General features: G+C 48.4%; 1 protein-coding gene across 2 annotated transcripts in view; it reads right to left on the bottom strand.

The window, feature by feature from the left end:
• Positions 1–2297: 2297 nt before the first annotated feature.
• Asb18 (ankyrin repeat and SOCS box containing 18) overlaps positions 2298–24821 on the bottom strand; it is a 64400-nt gene continuing 41876 nt past the window's right edge. For both annotated transcript variants that reach the window (XM_034521818.2, XM_034521819.2), the window contains 3 exons: positions 19681–20188; positions 5288–5401; positions 2298–3763 (listed from right to left, as the gene is read on the bottom strand). In XM_034521818.2, the coding sequence (XP_034377709.1) occupies positions 3578–3763; positions 5288–5401; positions 19681–20188 (808 nt within the window). In that variant the 3' untranslated portion in view covers positions 2298–3577. The remainder of the gene's footprint in view (positions 3764–5287; positions 5402–19680; positions 20189–24821) is intronic.

Below are 24821 nucleotides of genomic sequence, written 5' to 3'. Positions count from 1 at the left end.
CACATTGACAGGTATTTGATCAAAGCAACAAGAATTTTTTTTCTGTGGGGGGGAGGGTGATGGTGTGGTGGTTTAAGTAGGTATGCCCCCTCCCCCGCCTAGATTTATGTGTTTGAATGCTTGTCCCATAGGGAGTGTGACCAAGCCAGCTCAGTCAACAGGGTCTCAAGGGAGGAAGTGAGGAAAAGTGAAAAGAAAAAGACAATTACACAACATTGTAACATGACTCCAGCCAGTGCTGAGGCTGAATCCGGTTTATTTTTTTTTCCAGTCTGCTTTTATATCATTCTAGGTACATATAGAGAATATGGTCAGTTCTAGGTCAAGGAACAAAGAAGGCAATAAGTAGTCAAGGAGTAGACAAGGCAATAAACAAAGTCCTGTGGCATTCAGGGACTTATCAAGATGAACACGATCTAGTCTACTTCCTTGTCCCAGTCAAATTCCTGACTGAGCCTACTTCTTTGTTCTAGCCCAAAGTCAAATTCTTGCCAAATTTCTAGAGTTGGCCCCAAAAGCTCTCCACAGGTGTGGCCTTGTTGGAGGAAATGTATCACTGTGGGGGATGGGCTTTGAGGTCTCATAAAACTCAGGCTACACCCACTATGGAAGATAGCCTCCTTCTGGCTGCCTATAGAAGAGGGTCCCCTTCTGTTGCCTTCAGATCAAGATGTAGAACTCTCAGCTCCTTCTCTAGCACCAGGCCTGGCTGGACACCACCATGCTTCCCACTATGACAATAAGGGACTGAGCCTCTGAAACTGTAACCCAGCCCCAATATTTTCTTTTATGAGTTGCCTTGGTAATGGTGTCCCTTCACTGCAATGAAACCCTTACTACACCTGACTACAGGTGGGTGTCATGATCGTTTAGAGCTACACCTGAGCACTTTCTAAGGTGGTGTGGGATGGAGAGGGTGGCTGAGGGTATGGCCACAGCGAGGACAAGCCCTTGCTCTGGTTGTCAGAATTTTATGAGGTCTGGGCTTCTGAGTCACTGCCAGGGTTGAGCCTCTCTCCCTGCTTCCTAATATTGTTTGTAGGAATAGAAGGAAGTATCTGTTGAGTTGTTTATCTGGGCTGGCTTCTGGGTCGCAGTGAGACTTAGGACCAGCAGAGACATGTAATGTATCAGTGGAGAAATCAAAGTGCTCAGAACGCTCCCGACTGCCGGATTCTAAGACTGCTGGAGATCTGCCTTCTACCCAGCATCTCGTCACCCCTAACTTAGAAAGAGGGGTGCACATGAGCAAATTGCAGTTGGCTTCTTCAAAATAACTGTTCTTGTTGCTTCGTGAGGGTGCCTGGCTCTGAATCCACCTGTCACTTTGGCTTTCACTGTAAGCTGCTCATCACTGTTCAGTGGACTGTATTCCATCCCAGGACAAAACAGCCTCCCCAGTTTCTCCCCCCACCCCACCCCCCAAGACTGCAATTCCTCACCTGCTTTCTGGCTACTCATATCTGTTCAATGGAGTACTGATTTCTTGGAGGCACAGACCAAGGGTCTCCTGGTCTGTTCCTAACTCTCTCCAGAACTACTTATTTCCAGCTGCCAGTGTATGAGACCTATCCCTTGAAGAAGGTGAGTCACTCTCCCTCCTTTGTGCCCGCCACTTTCCTGCACTCTTGTCTTTGTTCAAGATTTCCTTTTTGCATGGAAATTTCTAGAAGTCCAGTAGGATGGGCAGGGGTGGGGAGGGTCATCTGGATGCAATCTTGAAACAGTGTTTATTTACTCTTTGGTTGGACAGATAACAAAGGGCAGGATGAGGTCAGATTATCCAAAGGAGTTTGATGACGTCATCCCCAAGGAGGGCTAGGACGACATGCGACAGCCCACGAGAAGGCGCATTCAGCCTATCTCCTTTGTGATCTCTGTCCTCAACTGGTAGATTCTACTTGGTCCCTGTTCTTATTTTCACCGTGGGCTTTACTGAGACATCCCTTATTGCAGGTGTTTGCGGGGGTCTGAACTCCCTTCACACATTGGAGCAACAGGAGTGTGTGTTCATCCACTCCGAGGTCCGAGGTTCCCCTCAGAGCATCTTATCCTAGCTGTAATTAGAAAGAAAAGGGGCCACTCTGCTTATCTCTAGAAGGTGATCATAAAAAGCTCTTGCTTTCAAATGAGGGACTACAGTATGGCTCTGTGGTAGAGCCCTTGCCAAAGGTATGAGAGGCCCTGGGCTCCATCTCCGGCATGGAAAAAAAAAAAAAAGAATAAAACAGCCCCCCCCCCAAAAAAAAAAAACCCAAAAGAGCAAGGTAAGGACACCACTGTCACTGAACAGTGTAGTCTTGACCATTACAAGAAGGTGCTCATCCTGCCACAGGGCCACCCAGCAGGCATTAGGCTTGATCAGGAGGTGGGATGTGGGGAGGAGGGGTGGACAAGGAAGGACAAACAGGTCTTGGGTTTATTACTTGCCATAGTTGCCTCTGCCGCCTGGGTAGAACATTTTGTTCTAGGTGTCTGGAGAAGTCTAGGCAGAGCAGATGTCCTAAGTGAGAGTCTAACCAAGGAGGTGACCATGTGTGGGCCCTGGGGTAACTAGTTTGCACAGGGCAAGCATGGTCAGCAGAGTTACTTTCTTTCTCTAGGGACTGGCTAGCCACAGGTGGGGCAGTCCCTTGGGGTCAGCAAGGCTCCCTATGTTGAAGCATCAGAACACAGGATGTAAGGATTAAGGGAGGGCAGGCCTTGGTGTTCTGACATCCCTTGCTGTGTGGCGCTCAGTCTGAGCTCGGGCACCTCGCAGCTCATGTGCTTTTCCTGGTACTTGGCTTCTGCCAACATTCACCAGAGTGAGACCAGCAAGGGTTGAAAGATGGTTTTAGGCAGAAGACACCTAAGTGACCAAGGTCTGGCTTACCATCGTCCGGTGTCCTGAGAGTGCTAGACTCTCCTGTGTTTGTAAGCACAATGGGCCCCTTGAAGGTATAACTGGCCCTGGAGTGGGTGTCCTCCTGGCAGGGGGTCTGCTATGCTCTAGTGGCTTGGCTCCAGAGAGATGGGTGCCTCTCCTACAAGTCCAAGAGTCTATAGCCCAGGGAGGAAGTCCCCATGCTGCTGACCCATGGGGGCTGGACCTTGGAAACCACTCATTATCTCTTAGTCTGATTTTGGTTTAGGGTACTTTTTCACAGCAGCCTCTGTGCCATTATGTGTTCCTCACCAAAAAACCCAAAAGACAGAGGATTTTATATTTAAAAAAAAAGCAACCCAAAACATTTATTTACCTCATTTCATAGATGTTTTGCTGCATGCATATATGGACATGCAGTGCCCATAGAGGTTCCTGGAACCCCTGGAACTGGAGTTATGGATGATTGTGCACAACCAGGTAAATGCTGGGATTCGAACCCAGGTCCTCTGCAAGAGCTCGCCAGCTACAGTGACAGTTACCAATTCCACATCAAGGTGTACTTGAGGCTTGTGTGTCTGTGCCTTTCCTGGTTATTTGGGAGATGGAAGGGGTGGATATGAACCCCCATACCAGGGTGCTGTCTCTCACATAGAGCCTCTGCAGAAAGGCGAAGATGCCGAGAAGAACCTGGGTCTCAAGGCTGTGGTTTCAATGCAAAACACCCTCTGGCTCCAAAAGCAGGTAATTTTGCAGGGTCTCAGGTAATGGTAGCTGCGGCACAAGGTGAATGCATTCCTTGCCGAAGAGTTTTCGGATAGTACAGCGGCATAGGTGCTGCAGACAGCGCGGGGTGTGTGCCAAGGCAAAGAGAGACCTGTAGAAAGTCTTGTGCATCTAGAAAGAAAGGTGAGAGAGACTGAGGGGGTGTCTGGAATTAACATTCTTCCTGGCAGGACCACTGTTCATGCCATCTGTGGCTCACGGGTGCCAGAGAGAGACACAGCAGAGGGAAAAAGCTGTCACCTGAGACCTGGCCTCCACTCAGAGGAGTGACATGCTTTTCCAAAGTAAAGCTGGCATTGTATCAGAAAGACACGGTTTGGGGATGATTTCTTCCAACCCCTTTCTGCCCTGCCCCTGGCACAGCATCCCTGCAGCTCTGGAGGTAACCCATCAATCTGAAGCAGGCCATGTATGTTGTCTCTGCACAGCAGTGGGCTCAGGAACCCTGCCTGAGCCCATCAGCTAGAGGCTTTGTAAGGCATTCACTAACAAGGGCAGCAAGACCCCAGGGGATGTTCTCTGGGAGCTTCTGTAAGGGAGTTGTTTTCTCCCTCCCCTCCTGGAGCCACCTCTGGACTCTGTCATGTATGGATGTAATGCTCACAGTACTGCAGGTCACATGTCATAATCTGCAGTTTCCACGCAGGGCCAGGGGGCATGCCTTGGAAAGGAGCCAGAATCTGCAGCTTCGATGCCTCCTTTCTTGTGTGCTGGCCCCCTGAGCCCCAGTATTCTTCAAGTGGTCAGGGGGTGACTGTTAGATCTTCAAGTTCAATAGCATGTCACCATGGTTTCTTGGTGTCAACAGAGGTTCCACAACCCCAAGATACCCAAACTCAGAGATGGGTCTATTACGCAGTGCAGCCTCGTATTTATGTGAAACATATGCAATCCTGTTTACTCTTGATCCTTCTAGATTACCCATAATGCCTACAACAATGTAAATGCTATGTAGGCTTGTTGTATGCTGTGATGTTTAGACAATAGACAATAATAAATGAGGAAGGACTGCATATTTTGGGGGGCGATCCAGTTTACTTCTCATATTTTGACCTATGGTTGGTTAACTCCGAAGGGGCAGTGCCCACAGACCACCAACTGTTCCCTTCAACTTCCCTGTCTTCCTTCTTCAGATGCCTTACTTCCTGAGTGTACCGGCTGGTTTTATATCAACTTGACACAAGTTAGACTCATCAGAGAGGAAGGGCTCTCAGTTGAGGAAATGCCTCCATGAGATCCAGCTGTAAGGCATTTTCTCAATTAGTGATCAACAGGGGTAGGGCCCAGCCCATTGTGGGCAGTGCCATCCCTGGGCTGGTGTCCTGGGTTCTTTAAGAAAGCAGGCAGAGCAAGCCCATGATGAGCAAGCTAGTAAGCAGCACCCCTCCATGGCTTCTCATCAGCTCCTGCCTCCAGGTTTCTGCCCTGTGTGAGTTCCAGTCCTGACTTCCTTTAGTGATGAACAGCCATGTGGAAGTGTAAGCTGAATAAACCCGTTCCTCCACCGCTTGCTTTGTGGTCATGGTGTTTTGTCATAGCAACAGACACTGGGTTTGAGTGCCAAACTCCAGACAGAAAAGTGAGAAAGGACTTCTCTCTTTGTAGCATCAGAGAAGGAGGGAGGCAACGTCTCACCTGGTATACTTCTTCAGGGATGGCCTCCCGCCAGGACTCAGACACTCGGAGCTGAGTGTAGGAGTTAAACAGCACTTCAATGACAGCAGGCACCTGTGCACATGTCCTCAGCACCTGGGGAAAGTGGGAGGCAAGAAGCAGGGTGAGGGGTTTGGGGTCCAACGGGAGAAAGGCTCACAATGCTGGCATGATTCTTGCTTTTCATGTCTGCTACTCCCTGGCCCCGTGACCTCAAAGGCCCAAGTCACACCACCAGAGTGACAGCTCCAGGTGTTATCAGTGAGCTGACCCGCCAGGTCCAGGAGCCAGTGGCTCTTCCAGGAACCCACATCCTCTGGATGGCTACCTGTGCACTCAGGGCTCGGGCTTAACAGTCAGGTTTAGAGTCTGGGTTGGGCTGGGGGATGCTGACAGTCAACAGACCTCAGTGTGGCCTGAGGGGTGTGGTCCAAATTTCCCACCTCAATTTCTTTAGTGTCAGGAAAGAAAGAGTGGCAAGGGTTGACTTCTGTTGTTGACTTCTCACTTCATAATCCTTACACTTGACTTCGCAATCTCCATAGGACTCTTTATTTACTGATATTGATTTATTAAAGATCTAATTTTATTTTTACGGTGTGCCTGTGTATCTGTGTGTCTGGAGTATGTGCGTATTTCAGCCTGGTGTGGTGGTTTGTGGTGGTGCATGCCTCTAATCCCAGTACTTGGGAGGCAGAGTCTCTCTCTGAGGTCTGTCAGCCTGGTCTACATAGTGAGGTAGTGAGTGCCTGGACAGCCAGAGCTACATGGTGAGACCCTGTCTTAGAGAGAGAGAGAGAGAGAGAGAGAGAGAGAGAGAGAGAGAGAGAGAGAGAGAGAGAGAGAGAGAGAGAGAGAGAGAGATATATTATTTTTTACCTAGGTATATGTGTGTGCGCTTGCATGAGGTTCTGTGCTCCACATGGCTTGAGGAAGCCAGAAGAGAGCTCTGATCACCTGGAGCAGGAGTTACAAGGGACTGTGAGGAGCCTCATGTGGGTGCTGGGAGCCGAACATGGGTTGAAGAATAGTAAGCATTATTTTCTGGGCAGATAAGCATTTTTGCAGCCAATGTTTTTTCATCTTTGATATTAATATTCTAACTTACTTTAAAAAATCTTATTACATTGGCTATCATCTTATGTTTTCTGTCAACAACTAATATTGGCCTAATCATCTTATTCCTAATCTGTTATATTTGATTTTAAACTTAGCTTCTCATTATGTGCCACCACCACCTCCTCTTCTTCCTCTTCCTCCTCTTCTTCTCCCTCTTCCTTTTCTTCTTCTTCAAAAGATTTATTTATTTATTTTATGTATACAAGTACACTGTAGCTGTCTTCAGACACACCAGAAGAGTGCATTGGATCCCATTACAGATGGTTGTGAGCCACCATGTGGTTGCTGGGAATTGAACTCAGGACCTCTGGAAGAGCAGTCAGAGCTCTTAACCACTGAGCCATCTCTCCAGTTCCCCATTTCTTTCTTTCTTCCTTCCTTCCTTCCTTTCTTTCTTTATTATTTATTTATTTCATGTACATTGGTCTTTTCTTGCATGCATGTCATGTGAGACTGTCAGATCCCCTGGGACTGGAGTTATAGACAACTGTGAGCCATCATGTAGCTGGGAGTTGAACCTAGGACCTCTGGAAGAACAGCCAGTGCTCTTAGCCCCTAAGACATCTATCTTTCCAGTCCCCAGATCATAAAATCTCAATCCTCTTGGTTATTGGGAAGAATTTCAAAAGTAGACAATCTTTGGAATTAAGAAGACAGAATAATTTTTTAAAGTGTTTCCTTAGGATTCAAATCCAGACCTAACACCAGGGAAAGGCCTTGCTTCTGACTACAGTGCCAGCAGCAGGTGCCAGCACATGCCTTTGACATTGTTAAAGCCTGGTACTTCATCTAAGGTAATAATAATATCATGTTTTCAATTTCTGCTATGGTTGTTAGCACATTTTACTTTAACTTCTCTGGGATGAAAATCACCTGTATTTTCTTGGTGTATCATCTCCATTTTAGAGAAATTTAGCGAAGAGACGTGAAAGGCCACGGGTAGGGGAAGACTATGAGGAGCACCACCGCGCACCATGAGAAGCCCCGCCCTGTACCTCAGGCACAGGCCTGTTCCAGGTGTCTGGGTGGAGGAGCAGCAAGATTGATTCTATTTAGAGGTGAGTGTTGAGGGCAGCTTAGAAGGCAGAGAGACCATTTTTCCATGACTCTGGGGAAAGGTAGCTGTTAGTACTCCACACTCAGAATGGCAGTCAGAGGTGGCGATGGGGGTGGGGGTGGGGGTGGGGAAGAAAATGTTGTCTTCTGCATGTTTTCTCATCCTCTTGTGCTTCCCTTTTCTCCTCTCTCCTGGGCTCTTTTCTCATCTCCATGTTTTTTTCTTTCTTTCAGAGACGGGTGTTTCTCTGTTCATTCCTGTCTCAATCTCTTCTCTGTTGTCTCTCACCCAATTCTCTGGCTTCCCATACCATCCCCACGCCTCTGCTCTCCAGGCTAGTAGAATCTCACTCTCTTAGACTCTGGGCTTGGATATCTATCCAATGGCTTCCTTCTAGCCTGGGTGCATTGAGCTCAGCTCCCTGATGCACACACTGCTACCTGCCGTCCTGGCCCTGGTCTTGTCCCTCTTAGCTGATGGCACACCCATCTTTCTAACTCTCAGGCTGGAAGTCTTGGGGCTGCCTTTGACTTCCATGTCTCTCATTCTCTATATTCAGTACGGAGAAGCCCTCACAGTTCTGCCTTCAAGGTCCACTCTGAATCAGAGCGCTTCCTTAGCCCCTGGGCATTCCTCTTGTGGGTCACTCATGTCAGCATTCCAACTTGTCCTCCTTATCTCTTCATCATGGCAGTGGGGGGTGGATCTTATGAAACAGTCAGTGGTGCCATTGCTCTGCAGACATCAGCAATGGCCAAAGTCACGATGGTGTCCCTCAGAGCCCTGCCAGTCTCCCGCCCTCATCATCCCGACCACCTTCATCCTCCTTGGTCCCCTGTTACTCTACATGGAGCTCAGGCTGCCCCAGTCTCAGGTCACAGACTGACTGCTCGTTAGGATTGCCTGCCCCCAGACTTCTGTGCAGGTTACGTCCTCATTGCCTTCAAGTTTGGGTTCAAAGGCCACCAACCTTAACTCCTGCCTACTCTGAACTAACTGATACAGCCTAATCCCTTCTTTCCTCCATAAGAACTGTCAGGATATAAACAAAGCATTGTGTTGATCCTAATAACAAAAAGAATAAAGCTGGAAGTTCTGAGGGAAGGGGTTGTAGGGCTACATGCTGGCCCAAGATTAGTGGGCACAGTCTCATACAGAAGACACTGATACAGGGACATTTCCCAGTACCTGTTTGTCCAGCTTCAGCTGACACTGTCTATGTTACTAACTCTGAGGCCAAGAAGTATCATTTAAAAAGATCACATAGGATTCTCTTAATTAAAGATATCTGCATTCATTTCTTGTGTACGTATGCACATGTATGTGTGCCAGTGATGTGGGTGGAGGTCGGAAGACATCTGGCCTGAAGATAGTTTTCTCCTTCTAATTTATGTGTCTCAGGGTTTGAACTTGGAGCACCAGGCTTGTTGGCAAGAGCCTTGCTGAGACCTCTTGCTGGCCCGTGCAATTTTCCTGATTCCCGCCTCTTGTTTTGAGATGTTTTGCTGGCCACTCTCGGCTGATATCCAACTTGCAATCCCGTGCCTCAGTTTCCCAAATGTAGGATTACAGGCATGGACCCCTGTGCCTCACTTTATCTTTGCCTTTTGAAATCCTTCTTTACTTCACCTGCTTTGCATTCACTCGTAGTTCACTCTCTCTGTGTGTGTGTGTGTGTGTGTGTGTGTGTGTGTGTGTGTGTGCTCCTTCTGTGGTCCTAAGTGTTCTCCTGAGATACAACACTATCTGAGGAGACACTCTCTGTGGTTGTTGTGCAGGTTAGCATCTCCTCGGCCTTATTACACTCATGGCTAACAATGTCTTTCTTCCCTGTTCAACAGCAGGATCCCTGAGGGAGGGAGTATGGGGCTCTCTGATCTGCTTACCCATTCATCCAAAGTACCTAGCATCTCACTGGCACCTGACGGGTGCTCATATGTATCTGCTGAATAAATAATAGAATAGAAATACTTTTTTTTTGTTCTTAATAAAAAAGGATCAAAGGATATGTTTTCTGAGCTGTCCATATCTGAAAATACTTTTCTTTTGGTATCCAATGAAAGCTACCTTGTCTTGGTCTAATTAGTCTTAGTGTGCAAACATTTCCTTTAAAATATGTTGAGGGCCTTTTCAGCTTCATGAGCAGAGGGTCTCTTTCTCTCTGTGTCGGCTGTTAGGTGTACGTTCCTTCGCCCCCAATAAATGTTTTCCTTCAATTGAAAATATGCTGATGAAGTCTGAGGATGTAGCTCACGTTGGAAGAGCGCTTGCCCAGCATCCAAGGGGCCCCAGTTTCAACTCACGGTGCCATATAAAACTCTGGCATGGTGCCACATTGCTGCCTCTACCTCAGAAGTGTGCTACTGCACCAGAGGTCTTTCTTTCTTTCTTTTTCTTTTTCTTTCTTTTTTTTCTTTTCTTTCTTTTTCTTTTTTTTTTTTTTTTTTTGTTTTTCGAGACAGGGTTTCTCTGTGTAGCCCTGGCTGTCCTGGAACTCACTCGGTAGACCAGGCTGGCCTCAAACTCAGAAATCAGCCTGCCTCTGCCTCCCAAGTGCTGGGATTAAAGGCGTGCACCACCACCGCCCGGCACCAGAGGTCTTTTTTAACTATGTAGCAAACTTGAGGCCAGGCTTGGCTACTTGAGACCTTGTCTCAAAAATATACACAGAGGCTATTTCATTGTCTTTTGCTGATATTGTAGCCAAGAAATCTGAATCCAGCCTAGCTTTTATACTTGTAGAAGTTATCTGTTTTCTGATTGGAGAGCTAGCAAGATTCCCCCCCCCCCCATGTACTTCTGCTAGAATGTCTTAGGTATGTTTTCTGTTCTTGTCAAGAACACTTATTTAACCTTGAATTAAAAGTTGAGACTTCTAGTGCAGCAAGATTTCTTCTTCTACATTTCTCTGGAATATGGCTCCTGATTCTCTTATTCTAGGCTTATCTTGAATAATGTCGCTATCTACTGCAGCTGTTCTCAATATGTGGGTGGCAACCCCTTGGGAGGTTGAATATTAGATCTTTACATTATTATTCATAATAGTAGCAAAATTACAGCTATGTTGTAGCAACAAAATAATTTTTTGGTTGGAGGTCGCGACAACATGAGGAACCTTATTGAAGGGTCTCAGCGTAAGGAAGGTTGAGAAGCGCTGATGTATTGGCTGGCTCTATAGTCTGTCCTTTGTGCCTGGTACTTTCTCTTGGTCCCCTTCCACTTTCTGTACCTCAGAGGCTGAACTGATCAAGGTGATCTTATTAAAGTCTAGAGACCATGACTATCCCCAGGAGCCAAGTCAAGTCAGAGTCTCCCTGGCAGAGACTGTGAGCTGGGTGTGGTCTGGGACCAGGAAAGCTGTTGCTGAGTCAGGAGAGGACATAGGTGGAGTGGATTGGCTAAGCAAGAGGGGAGGAAGCATGCCTTTTTTTTCTTCCACCCTTAAATTATCTGCAGAGCCCTCAGGCAGAGACCAGCTGCTATGGGGCCCTTTATCCTTCATGCAGGATAAAGACCTGAACTGGGAGCATCAGGGAGGGGACCTGAGGAGGCACAGGAAACATGAACAGCACCCGGACTTTAGTCTGCGCCTGCTGCCTGTTTCTCGTCAGATCCTTCTGTTGACTGCCCTTAGCTTGTTCTGCCTTCACAGATCATAGAAGCCATCTTCACTCAGCTCTTGGCTTTTCTTCTAGATCATCTGCTGAGATGACACATTTCTTCTCTACACTTTAGATGCTGTACTTTTTCTTTTTTTTTTTTTTCTTTTTTTTTTCTTTTTCTGTCCCCTGACCCTGGAGATCCACTAACTTTTTATTCTTAGGTGTGTAGTTTATGCTCATGAGTACACGAGGCCCCATGCCTGTGCCCGTGGATGAAGAAGCCAGCATAGCACTTTCACTGTCTTCCTCTGTTGAATTCTGAGTTACTGCTTTGAGACATGGTATTAAACCGGAATCTTGCCGTGTGGGCTGGCTAGCCAGAGTGGTCTTGAGATCTGCCTCTTCCCTGATGCCTGGCCTGAAAGTGCTGGATTACAGACATGCATGCAGTCCTATCTGGGTGTTTTTATGTAGGTTTTAGGGTCCTCTTGACTGCAGAGCAAGTGTTCCTAGTGCTGAGCCATCACCCTGGCTCCTCTATTTTCTTTCTGATAAAGGTGAACCTGGTATAAGTCTGTGAACACTTGGGGAAGCCTTGGTCCTGCTCTGTCTAGTCATCAGAGGGGAGGGTAGCTTATAGGACACATGTCCAACCGCTGAGACCTCTTCCTGTCCCCCCTTTTCTTGGAGAGTCTCCAGGCTGCTCTGTACCTAAGTTCCCCATTTCTACCTATGTAATTTGCTCCATATCCCAGTTACATCCCAGCTCCCTGCCCACTGTTCCCGGCAAGGTCTGCCTGGCTGCCTACATACAGTGCCACCGCAGGGGGACACTCAGTGAGAAGCTGCCATCTTAGTCCTGCCCCAGGCTGCCCTTTTCTTTTTCTTCCTGTCTTCTCTTGCTTCTATCTCCAAAGACATCTTTTAGGAGACAGGAGCCACCACTTCTAGACCAGTCATCTCACTGACCTTGTAACTATGCCTTTCACTTTGTGTATGCCATATCTTCAGGCATGCGTGTGGAGGTCTGCAGACAACCTGAGATGTTTTTTTTTTTTTTTTTTTTTTTTTCTCTTGCTGTCACCTTGTTCTTGGGGATTGAACTCAGGTTGTCAGGGTTGTTGGCAAACACCTTTACCCCCGGAGCCATCCCTTATGCCCTACATTGCACCGAAAGAATCTCTGGTCCATTTTTTGCACTGTAAGAATTTCTGGTTCTTTTCTTTCAGTCTGTCACCATCACCGAGTCAAGCTTCAGCCATTTTCAGAAAAGGAGACAGAGCGGACTGAGCTGCATCTGAAGGGCTCTTGGCCCAGGAACACCTTCTGACCTGTTCTAGCCAGGTACTCTTTACTTGTTGATATTCCTGGTGTCCCCAGTCCCAGTCCTGGGCCATCAGCTCTACTTCAGTCTCTTTCCTTTCCGCTGGGGAAAGCCAGCCCCCAGCCCCAGTCTCCTGCTTCTCAGGTGGGCTCTGGTAATTTCTGTTTTCTGAGGCCATGCTATCCCCCTCCCCCAAGCCCAGACTTGTTCCTTCTCTGCAAAAAAAAAAAAAAAAAAAAAAAAAAAAATCACTAAATGCCCCCCAGAAACTGCATGCTACACAGACCTCCCCCATCCAGGGTGGAAAAGAGCTGCCCTCCCCTAGGGCGAAGCACCACCCCTTCTCCCAACCCCTCCCCCACGCGGGGTCATAGACTGTGACAAAGTCTTATTGCCTGTCTCCAGGAATTCATTTTCTGTCTCTCCCTCTGTTCCACCTCTCTGGGGCTCCCCGCCCCTCCCCAGCCCCTCAGCACCGTGCCCCTCGTGTTTGCCAGGCAGCTGGCTGCCTTCATTATTTTTACGCCAACACAGTTTAAAAATCTCCGCTGCCTCCTTGCTGTCTGCAGAGAGGCGGCTGCCACATTACTCTGACACGTTGATGTCATTAGTGTCCAAGCGCACGCTCTTCAGCTAATGAGGCGGCAGAAAGAAAATTAAGGGGAAAAATCACACAGGCACATTGCTTTATATGTAGATGGAGAAATAAAGGAAGGGTAGGAAAACAGAGGCAAGCTTCCTGATGGCTCCCGTCCCTCCTCCCCTGGAGACGTTGCGCAGCGGGCAGCCAGGGAAACCGGGCCTGCGTTTCGACCACAGTTCTACAATCTCCTGCCCAAATCTGGTGAAACTAGTCAGCAGCTGAAGTCATCTTACTTAATTTTGCAATTAGATACAAAACAAGAAATCAGAGGTTCTGGTTCCAGCAGTGTCAGTGTCCAGGAGTGAGCCAAGACCTGGAATCTGCAGAATCTTCCATTCCCCGGACTTTGCATTTCCAGCTCTGTCTTCTTCTTCCCAGTCTGAATTTTCACAGCGGACGGATGGGTCCACTCTGCTCTCTTCTCCAATTTCTTCCTCACACTTAGGCAGATTCATTTCTTGCATAGATTTGGTTTAGTTACTTCTTTCACTTTAAAAAAAAAAAAAAAAAAAAAAAAACGGTGAACTGGATCTCTCTTGTCCTTAGGCAAAGGCTCTCCAGGCCCTTCATGAGGTGCTGAGGCGCCTGCTCAGCTGTTTCAGCATGGATGGAGCTAGGGATGCAGAATGGGTGTGGGTGTGCGTTTCTATTTCCTCTTCAGCCCTTTGGTCATTTTCCTGGAAGGCACACATTCCATGCTTGCTCTGTCCTACAGCATCTGCTGGTGTTATGCTTGTTGTCCGTAATACTCTCTCCTCTAGGCTTTGGCCCTCAGACCTGGAATTGCTCGTTGCATGCTTGGGGTCTCTGATACCCCAGTGTGATGATTAATTTTGATTGTCAATGGGATCTAGAATCACCTAGGACACAAACCTCAGGACTGGTCTGTGAAGGCGTTTCCACATCTGGTTAAATGAAATGGGAAGACCCATCCTAAACGTGGGTGGCTCCCCCTGTGGACCTGGGCTGACTGTGATGAGAGCTATAAGCACCATCTCTCTTCTGCTTCCTGACTGTGGGTGCAATGTGACCAGCTGCACCACACTCCTAATGCTATGAAGCCCCCACCATGACACTCCGGACCCACAAATTGTGAGATGAAACAAACTTTTTTTTCTTAAGCTGTTTCTGTCAGCTTCTTTCTTTAAAAAAATAAATAAATAATACACACAGTCAACCGAGGCCAAGACGCAGCTTGACACTTGCAAAGTCGAGTGCTTCTGTGACATGATTCAGGGTGTATGATTGTCTAAACCCCAAGTCAAGCTGCTCATGAGGGCGGAAGTCTGTGTTCTCCTGTCCCCAGTGGAACTTCAGGCAGGACTCCTAAGCATGGTTATTTTTATTATTCTTAATTATGTGAATGTGTGTGCGTGTGCATGTGTGCACAAATGAATGCAGGTATCTGAGGAGGATAGAGGTGTTGGATACCCCCTAGTCCTGGAGTTCACAAGAGGTTGTGAACTGTCTGTTGTGGGTTCTGGGAACTAAGCTAAGGTCCTCTGCAAGAGCAGTATGTGTTTTTAACCTCCAAGTCATCTCTTCAGCCCCTTAGCAAGGTTGATAAACGAATCCATGGGTGAACACATGAGGGCTGTTGTGTGTAAACTGCACAGTCCATGAAGCAGTCAGGGAAACTCATGGCTGGCCTAATCCTTATGCTACTGCTGGGTCCGAGGCTTAGTTACTCATGATCCTTACGGGTGGCTGCCTCCTGTCCCCTGGGGGGGGGGGGTAGCACATTTTGTCTTCATCATTACAGGGCTGTGTCAGAGAAAAAGCATGACACAGGAAGAGGTAAAATGCAAAGAGCTCTGGAGAGGGTTGGTGGCATCAGGGGACAAATACAGCTGACCACTTGATCCTGGGTCATTTCAAGTGGCTCTCAGCCTAACACAGAGAAGAAGGGAGGGAGGGAAAGGGCTTCAGTCAAAGGCTGTGGGGTGGGAAGGGCAGGTCATGTTCCTCCTAGAGGTGACTGGGCTTAAAGGCCCTCCTAGCCTCTTCGTGGGCCCAATATTCTCTTTTGGGGTGAACTCAAAATGTGCTCTTGAAAGAGACAGACAAAGGAAAATGGGCTTCATTTCAGAGTCATGATTTCGTGGAGTAATTTGGTAAAGCCTTCAATGCCAAATCACAGCTGGGCCTGAATTCTAGGGTCACCTCACTGTCCCGAGAGTCCATTGGCCCAGACTTATCTTTATAGTTTCTAGGCTGGAAGCCTGGTTACCTCTACCTGCACCTGCTGGGGTCTACATCCCTACCTCTGGTGTGAACTAGGGATCAGCGGGGCAGAAGGGCCTGGCATTGGGGACACAGTGGCTCCAAAGCCCTGCCACTCCTTGGTTGTCACATCAGCACAGTGAGCACAGGGCAGAGGATGCTCCAAGTCTGCCTGATGCCACGACGGTGCCTTTGTCTGGGCACAGGGAACTGTGATTTATGTCACACGCTCTCAGTGAAACCTTTTGCCTCAGTAATTCTGCGCTCCACGGGTGTCTCTTTACATCTATTTAAAGTGCGGCTGCTGCTCGTGGGGGCTGCATGCTCTGTGGCACTCCAGGTGGCTTGGTGTCTGCCTGCCATGGTGCCTGTGTCTTGCCTGTGGGGCACCTTCGCCTCTGCTTTGCTTCCTGTGCTTGCTGTGTCCTCCATGGGTCTGCTGACGCCCAGTTAGGTGATTAGACTCTTTCAAGTGAGACTGACAGGGAGCATTGGTGGGGAATGCTGCCCCTCCATCTCCATGGTTTTGTCTGCTCATCCCAGTGTAAGGCTAGCCCTTCAGAGGCACATCTAGCTTGGATTCAGTGTGGGTGAATGCATCTCATCTGCAGGCTGTTCAGGAAAATGGGGTCACCTTTAGATGTTCAAGGGTGTCTGTGTAGAGGCGTCAGGACCTCATCATGACCAGAGGCTGATCAGAGGCTATCAGACTTGTGCTCTGGAGTCACTGAAGTCCCTTGCATTCGTGTGGCAGTCTTTGACCTAAAGCCTGCATAGATCTGTGCTGTGCCCATGCAGGGCAGGCAGTTATTTTTAGTATAACGATTTCTTAAGTAACTCTTTAGTTCCTTACACATTGGTGTGCAACTGACCAGAGAACTTCAGCTTGAAATTACCAGCAGTCGGCCGGGCGGTGGTGGCGCACGCCTTTAATCCCAGCACTTGGGAGGCAGAGGCAGGCGGATTTCTGAGTTCGAGGCCAGCCTGGTCTACAGAGTGAGTTCCAGGACAGCCAGGGCTACACAGAGAAACCCTGTCTCGAAAAACCAAATTAAATAAATAAATAAAATAAAATAAAAAGAAACTACCAGCAGTCAAGTGCTTCCCATGACCACGCCCAACCCCCCTCCCCCCTGCCCCCCATCCTGAGGTATGGCGGGATGAAATGCACCCCACGTGGCTGGCATGGCATCTGGGCATGTCTCAGAACAGAGGCCCTGAAGACCTGGAGGGGAGCCATATGCTGCCTCTGTAGGTCAAGGGTGCCTGCTGCCCTTAGAAGCCCTATCCCCAGGGATCAGGCTGGCAGGGGGAGGGGCTGTGACTCAAAGTCCAACACCTTAATGAGGGTCCCTCAAAATGAAATGGCATCAAAGTCAACAAAGGACTATTTTTAGTCACTACTGAGGTACAGTACATTGTGTGTGTGTGTGTGTGCGTGAATATGCACTTGTCACAGCATGTATGTGGAGGTCAGTTGACAACTTGCAAGAGTCAGTTCTCTCTTACATTGTGACTCCCCAGGTCTCCGAATTCTCCACCACTCCATCCTACCATCACTTTGAAACCACTGTCAGTCACTTCCTATTTCCAGCCCTTCTTGTGAGATCAACTCTGTCCTTTATTCTTTGTGTGGTTCCATGCGCTAATGACTACCTGCATGTCTGGGCTTTATGAAGACAGGATGTGATTTGAAGGGCAATCAGTATGAGTCTAGTGTCCACGTTCCAGGTAGCTGAACACATCCTGCTGGGAATGGGGAGTGTAAGGGTGTAAGCTATGAATCTGGAGGTGTCCCAGAATATAAGAACGGCAGCACTTCCTTTTGAGAGCCTGCCATATTGAAATCTGTATTAGCAGAGCACCACAGGGTAGTGGCCTGAGTGACAATATCAAGAAAGAGTCAGCGCGCTTGTGTGGTGAGGAGACACTAGGAGAGGCACTCAGTACTGAGTTTTGACCCTTCTCCATGCAGATGCATCCTTTTCTCTGAAGGTGCCCACAGACAAAGTCATTTGAGAGAAACGTATGAATCTCACTCTCTCAGAGCTTTGAAAACTGTTCCTTTGGATCATCTTTGGGGAATGGCTTTCCAGAGGCTGGTTCAAAATGTACCAGACACGCATGCATGTTCACAGGTATGTGTAGGTGTATATTTATTACATTGTATGTGATTGAAGTATCTTGGGGAGATTTTTAAAATGAGGTGAACCAAAATTTTATGATCAATTTGACTTCCTTCAATGAAGTCTTTTGGGGAAGACAAACTCTCCTAGATAATACTTGGGAATGCTATTTGTGTATCTTTGTGTGCACATGTGCATGTGTGTACGTGTGTGTAGTCATGCACATTAGTGTGACTAGCTTCACGTTTCACCTTGTCTGAGGCAGGCCCCTTTTGTTTGCCACCTTGGTGCATACACCAGGCTAGCTGGTCCTCAAGATTAGTTATTTATATGAATGGGTCCCGGTGTGTGCACATGTGCATGGGGAAGCTGGAACTCAGCCTTGGGTGTCATTTCTCAGGAGCTGTCCACCTTACTTTTGGGATAGGGTCTTTTACAAGAACCTGGGTATGGGGGTGATAGCTAATTTTCACCATCAGCGTGACCACACCAAGAATCAACTAAACCCCAAGCTTCTGGGTGCACCTGTGAGAGGTTTTCTTAAGCAGATTATGTGAAGCAAGAAGATCCACCCTAAATCTTGTCCATACCTTCTGGTGTCAACCCACATAAAAGGACACAGAAGAATCCCTTCTTGGTTTCTGTATGCTTGCCTTCACTCCCACTGGCAACTTCATCTATCCTGTTGCAGAGGCTGGTATTAAAGCCAACTTCTTCAGGATTCCAACTGACAACCTGAAGACTTGCAACTCTTCAGGAATCTTCCAGGACTCCGGCACCAGGTCGGAACTGCTGTGACATCCAGGACTGAACAGCTACTAGAGTGTCAGTCTTTCTGTCTGGAGCCAACCATTGTTGGACCATAGCCTCTCAACAATCTAATAAACCATATATATATATATATATATATATATATATATATATATATATATATGTTATATATGCATATATATTAGTATATATAGTATATTGTATACATACATATATACACATATATGTATATACATTTATATATACATACATGTGGTATATATAAGTATATATGTATGTATGTGTGTGTATGTATATATATGTATATACATATATATATGTGTATATATACACACATATATATGTATATATGGATATATGGTACCTTTATCAGTCCTATTACTTTAGAGTGGTGGTTCTCAACCTGTGAGTCACAACCCCAAGAACCTTTTCACAAGGGTCTCAAATCAGACATCCTTCATATCAGATATTTACATAATGATTCATAACAGCAAAATTACAACTATGAGGTGGCAACAAAAAGAATTTTATGGTTGGGGACACCACAGCATGAGGAACTGTGTTAAAGGGTCGTAGAGTCAGGAAGGTGGAGAACCACTGCTTTAGCGAATCCTGACTAATACATTGGGTCTGGATGAACTAGGCTAGGGTGTCTGGTCGGCCTGTCTCTGCCTCTTCAGTGCTGGGACTGAAGGCATGAGCCACCAAAGCTGAGCGTTTACGTGGGTGCCAGGGATTCAAACTTGGTTTCTCGTGCTTTGCTGCAAGCGTTTCACTGACCGAGCCATCTCCTCAGCCCCTTGACGTCCTTTTAACTTTTTTTTCACGACTTCATTATGGCATATTCGTACATCTACATTATTGTACTTAGCCCGCGGCTGCCTAGCGATTTTATTGTGGTAGCATTGTTTGTCGTTTTCTCTCATGAGCCTTTTATATGAATAACGACCTCACCGACGGAGAAAGTGACAAGGTGAGCCCAGCAGAGTTTGCAAAGGCACAACAAGGGGTGGAGGTCTCAAGCCTGGGTTGACCCGCACAGGGCACCTCGGGTGAATTGCACGGCAGGGGTGAGGGGTTTGCGAAGGTGTAGAGTGCTCTCATTAACAAGGCGCTGAGCAGGTTGAGTGACTTCACTGCAGATCAAACGCCAACTGTGACAAGAGATTCATTTTCATCTCTCTGAAAATTACACCAAAAGACGAGCTGGCGCTGTGATGGCACCACCGAAGCAAGAGTTCCTCGGGAGACTACTTCGAAAGGTGACACTCTGGAATATGTATCAACAGTACATCCTCTTCATTTTTTTTTTCCTTTGGGCTAACCACGAGTAGAATTCTATGTCCTCACTCCTCACTCAAAGTGGAGTCCCAAGGACCGCAGCCTCCACCTCCCCCGGGAGCTAGAGAGAAATGCAGACCCTCCCACGGCTGCCTGGGTCATCCCACTTTGGACACAGCCTTGGCAGGTCCGGTGTCTGTATGATCGAGCTACACGGGGGTCTCCTTACCTTGGGGAAGGCATCAGGCCACACTGAGCGGGATCCGTGATTTAGTAGCGCCTGGACGGTGCGCTGCGGCGCTGTCGGGGGCGCGCACGTGGCCGTCTGCAGCGCGCGCGCCAGCGGGGATGCTCCACCGTAGTCGAGCGCGCCCGCGTCGGCGCCGTGCCGCAGCAGGAGCGTGCACAGGCTGGGGCGCGCTTGGCCGCAGGCCTTGTGCAGCGGGCTGCGCTCGTCCTCGTCGCGTGCATCTGCCGCCGCGCCGCCGCGCAGAAGGAGCGCGCACAGGCGCAGGCAGCGCGCGTGCTCGTCAGGGCTCCGCGCCACCGCTCCGCACGCGGCGCTCAGGGCTGTCTCGCCGCGGCCGTTCCTCGCGTCCACTTGTGCTCCGCGGCCCAGGTAGAGTTGCGCGTGCTCATCCAGGCCGCGCTGGGCCGCCACGTGCAGTGGTGTGTCTCGGCCGGGGCCACCCTCCAGCTGGACTGTCGCACCGTGCTCCAGCAGCACCTGAGCGCACCTGTGGGGAGGCCAAATCGGTCACCAGTGTGCTGGACCAGCGGCGACCCGCCACCCACGGTGCAACCGGCGGGTGAGCACCAGCCAAAGACAGAACTTGGAGCTCCAGGGCCAAGGCTACCCACTGTGGAGCGAACAGAGCTGAGACAAAACCCAGGGTCCCAATCTTCTTGTCATCAAATGAATAGGAGCATTTCATAAGCACTTAGACTTAGGATGAGAATGGCAATTGCATGGTGGTATTTGGAAAAATAATGTCCACATGGCAGTGTTCAGTGGTTCACTGGTCTTTTGGACTTTATGTGGACTTGGTCAAATTTGGAGGTTAAGGCCTAGAAAGAATCCCTTAGATCAGGCTACCCCATCTTTCCTGGAAAGGGCTGAAAAGGAAGGTACAAAGCAAGCCTTATATTGCCCCAGTTTGGGGCTGAGGGTGTGGCTTCATCCTTGCCTTAAGAACACTGACTCTTTTTCATCAGAAGCGGCAGGCAGAAGCACACCCATGCTGACATATGAGGCTATATTTGTTCCGATCCCTTCCACCTTGAACAAACTGTACGCTTTGGCTGTGCCTCTTTCCAGTCAATCTCCCAAGGTTTCTGAGTTTCACAAGGGATCGTGGCCGCCCCGCCCCCATCTTTTTCCCGGAGGATAGTCTGCTGCCTGTAGGCTCACCAACCGGATTCAAGATTGCCTTCAACTCCTGACACCTAGCTTCTCACAGGAGAGCAGCTTCCTTAGCCGCTCTCCTTTCCCCTGGGAGCACTCCAGACATTTCACCTTTCGCTGGTGACTGTTGGACCATGTTGGATCTGGCAGCCCAGGCCCTGGCAGGAAACGTAGACTGCAGACCCAAGGGGGGGGGAATAGCCACAGACCCCCCCTTTCAGTGCTCCCAGCTTGTCTCCTGGGGCCCTGATCCATACCCCTGCCCTCTCTCTGGATAGTACCGTCTTTATACACTTCAGCACACAGCCTGACTAGCGCCGCTTAGCGCATCTGCATTCTTCTCCCCAGTAAGCCCTGAGGACTTGGTTCCTTGACCATGCTCTGAACTCTGCTGCGGGTGGCAGGACCCTCCTGGGAGCCTGGCTGTGTTCTCAGCTAACCCACCTGGATCATCACACAGCTCTGCATATGCCCACCTTCAGCCTTCCCAACCTTTTGGCCTTTTTTCTTCATGGATACATCATTACCCAGACCCAGGCACCTGGCTTGTACCCTCTTTAGATACTCCAGCACACTGAATATCACAGCTCATGGGCATCTGTTGGCCTCCATCCCTTTCTGTCCACTTGGGGGTTTACACCAGATCCACTGGGAGTGTTTTTCTTGCTGTCTCCAACAGCTGCCAGGGCAGGAGCATTTGTTCCCCCTCTTTCCCCTATGTCTGCCCCCTCCAGTCATCTTAGCATCCTCAGGGGAAGCTCTATTGCTGCCCCTCACTTGCTCTTTGCCTCTTCTCTATCCTCTTCCCTCCTTCCCTCGCTGTGACTGACTAGCCTGGCCGGAGACAGTCACTTGGGCACCCTCTTATCATTCCCACTGTCACTGTGTTTTGTGAGACCCTCCTTTTTTTCTAGAATGCTCAGGAGTCTCCTAATTTGTTAGCTTACCAAGCTTCATGTAACCCAGAAAGAATCTCTGTGGTGTGGCGAGTTGGTGGATCCACGCCTGTTAGGGCCCCACCCTTTTCCCTGGGACACCAGTGCCACCTAGTCCAGCTCCACTGAGTCTCAACAGCTTTCCTTGCCAAGGCTCCTTCTGCTGCATTTCAGTTCTCCATGTCCAAGGATATACCCCAGATCATCCCATAGTTTCTTGCCCTCATGCCTGCCTGTGCACTTTCCCCAGGGACTCACTGGCTTGGCCACCAACCTCCTTTCCTTTTCCTCCGGGAAGCCTTCCTCACACCAGGCTGAAGGGTTGTATCTTTGTATTGTCTGTTGCTTTGTGAGTACACAATCAAGCAGGACACTCACCACAAAACCTGTATCACTGCATTTCCAAAGAATGCTGGCACCTTTGTCTCTTGTCTTAAAACTGTTGGTTCCTTGTGTGTAGAGTGTGTCTGACTGTCGGGCGCAGTGCTGCGCCTAGCTCATTGTCTGTATTCCCTAAAAGCCTGTTGAGCACATGCCTCTCGCTAACAGCTCTCTCCTGCACTGCTGCTGTCTCCCCTGTTATTTACTTAACTGGGGCTCTGATCCAGTTCATCCATCCAGGGTTTGGGGACTGACAGCCGCTGCCCTGAAGTGCATTTCTATTTCTTCCTAGGGACTCTCGGTATTTTTAATTCTCCCTTTGTGTTTCTCTTGCCTCCACATCAGCAGTATCATGAGAAGTGGTCTGTCTTGGGTGAAAGATCTTTACAAACAACTACAGTGTGATGTGAAGCATCCTTTGGGAAGAAGGTACCCAGCCAAGAAAGGATACAAATTTTACAATCAAGCGATTCTCTTTGTTTCCTGCCTGGCTCTCTAGAAGGAATTTTGAACAGTCCAGTGGGAGGTTAGAAATCAAGGGCTCTGTCTCATTTTGTCACGGAGCCTCGCAAACATTATAAACATTTTTTTCTATTTTTTTTTAAAGCAGCACAGCCTCCAAAGGAAAATGTTTACTTGGAAGAGTCCTTGGCTTGATGGGCTAATGGCAGGTTGCTGTTTGCTGTATAGGGACAAGATGGGGACACTGGCCCTCAGTCTGGAGGGTTGCAAATGCCCAGCCTTTTTGTTTTAATGAAGAGCTTTAATAGGCTAACCCTTGGTATTTTCTAATGCTGGGCAGTGGCTGAAGGTGCAGAATCACAGGCTGGAGAGAAAAACCACAGGACAAATTGATGGGAGCACATCTCTCTCGGCCCAGGTCAGGCGGTCATTAAAAATGAAGGCGTGGTAGCCTAGGTAATGACACACACAGATCTGTCCCCTGGATGCATGGAACCATCAGTTTACAAAACACATGGACAGTACTGCCTTAAAAGGCCACCAGGAAAGAATATGTTTGAGGAGAGCATGGAACTGTATAGGGTAAAGTGGGGTTACCCAAGTTACACCCAGCACAGTAGGGTGCTGTGCTCACGAGGGGCTTTGATTTCTTCTCATTGACTTATATTTTCAAAATTCTAAGACAGCTTGGTATAAGAACAACAGCTGACACCATTAACCTTCGGCTGTGTTTTCCTTGGAAACTATCCAGCTGGAGAGATGGCTCAGTGGTCAAGATTGCACCCACATGGCAGCTCAAAACATCAGTAATTCCAGTTCCGGGGGAATCTGATGCTCCCTTCTGTCCTCCTCAGGCACCAGAAACATCATATACATAGACAAAACACCCACATGCAAAAAATAAAAAAACAATGGAAAAATGTCCCCCATAGGCTCCTTCCTGTATTTGAGCATTGGTCCCTGGTTGGTGCAGCTGTTTGGGGACATTGTGGGAGTTTTAGGAGGTGGATGGAGCCTTGTTGGAGGAAGAATGACACTGGAGGTAGGCTCCAAGAGTTCATAGATTCACCCCACTTTTCCTCTATCACTTATATTTTGAGACAGGGTCTTGCTGAAGGGAGATCTCATCTGTTGGCTGGGTTGGTTGGGTTGGCTGGCCAGTGAACGGTGGGGATCGTCTCCTCTCTGAGGTAGATCCTCACACTGAGGTTACAGGCATGTGCCACTACATCCAACTTTTATATGGGTGATGGGGATCCTAACTCAGGTCCTGGTGCTTCTGGGGGAAACATTTCACCCACTGATGCCTCTCCCTCATACACTAAGATTTAAAAAACAATTAATTGATGGACCCCATGCCTGATACTGCTCCGGTGGCCAAGAACCTGAGATTTGATAGGCTGTGGGGAAAACCAAATGCTATTATTGTTCTACTAAAGAAATATCGCAACAAATGACTCCTAATGGCATTCTCTTATAAATAGATCAGTGTCTTGCTCAGCCATCATCAGAGAAGTTTCTTCCTGCAGCAAATGGGAACAAATACAGAGACCAGAGCTGGACAATGTGTGGAGAGCAAGAGACCTTGGAACACAGAGTCCTGAGTAAGATGTCTCTATCAAACCTCTCTCCTCAAGGCTCAGAGAGCTTTTCTGAAGCGAAGGCAGAACGATTGTTGGGATAGAAGACACCAAGGCCACGGTGCCTTCCAGATACAACAGTATTGTCGACCCGTGAACTTAGACTGTGGCAGTGTGCACAGAGACTGCACACGTCCAAGCCAGATGGGGTCTCAGCATTGAGAACTGGACATAAGCATCCATCCCTAGCCAAGGAGCTATCTCACACTGATAACTGCTAGCAAAGGAAACATTAGCTGTCTACAACGGAGCCTTACTGGGCATATAAGCTACACTCAAGGACAGGCTCCACGTTCAGCAGTAGGTGGCCAACTCGAACTCAACAGTGTTTGGGAGACGTTTTCCACCTTACTGGCTCTTTGCTTATGTTATGGTTTCTGATTTTGTGGTTTTACGGGTTTTCTCTGTGGGCATGTGTCTCTGCCTGTGCGTGTTTCTCGTGCTTTTTATTTTCTTTCTTTTTTTTTTCTTTTCTGTTTGTTTTATTCTATTCTTGTTTGTTTGCCTAAAGAGAGAGAAAGAAGGCAGGGATTTGGATGGGTTGGGC

The sequence above is a fragment of the Arvicanthis niloticus genome, chromosome 17 (genome assembly GCF_011762505.2).
Source record: "Arvicanthis niloticus isolate mArvNil1 chromosome 17, mArvNil1.pat.X, whole genome shotgun sequence".
Lineage (NCBI taxonomy): Eukaryota > Metazoa > Chordata > Mammalia > Rodentia > Muridae > Arvicanthis > Arvicanthis niloticus.
Note: the sequence above shows the minus strand (reverse complement) of the source record. Positions and strands in the feature narration are given on the sequence as shown.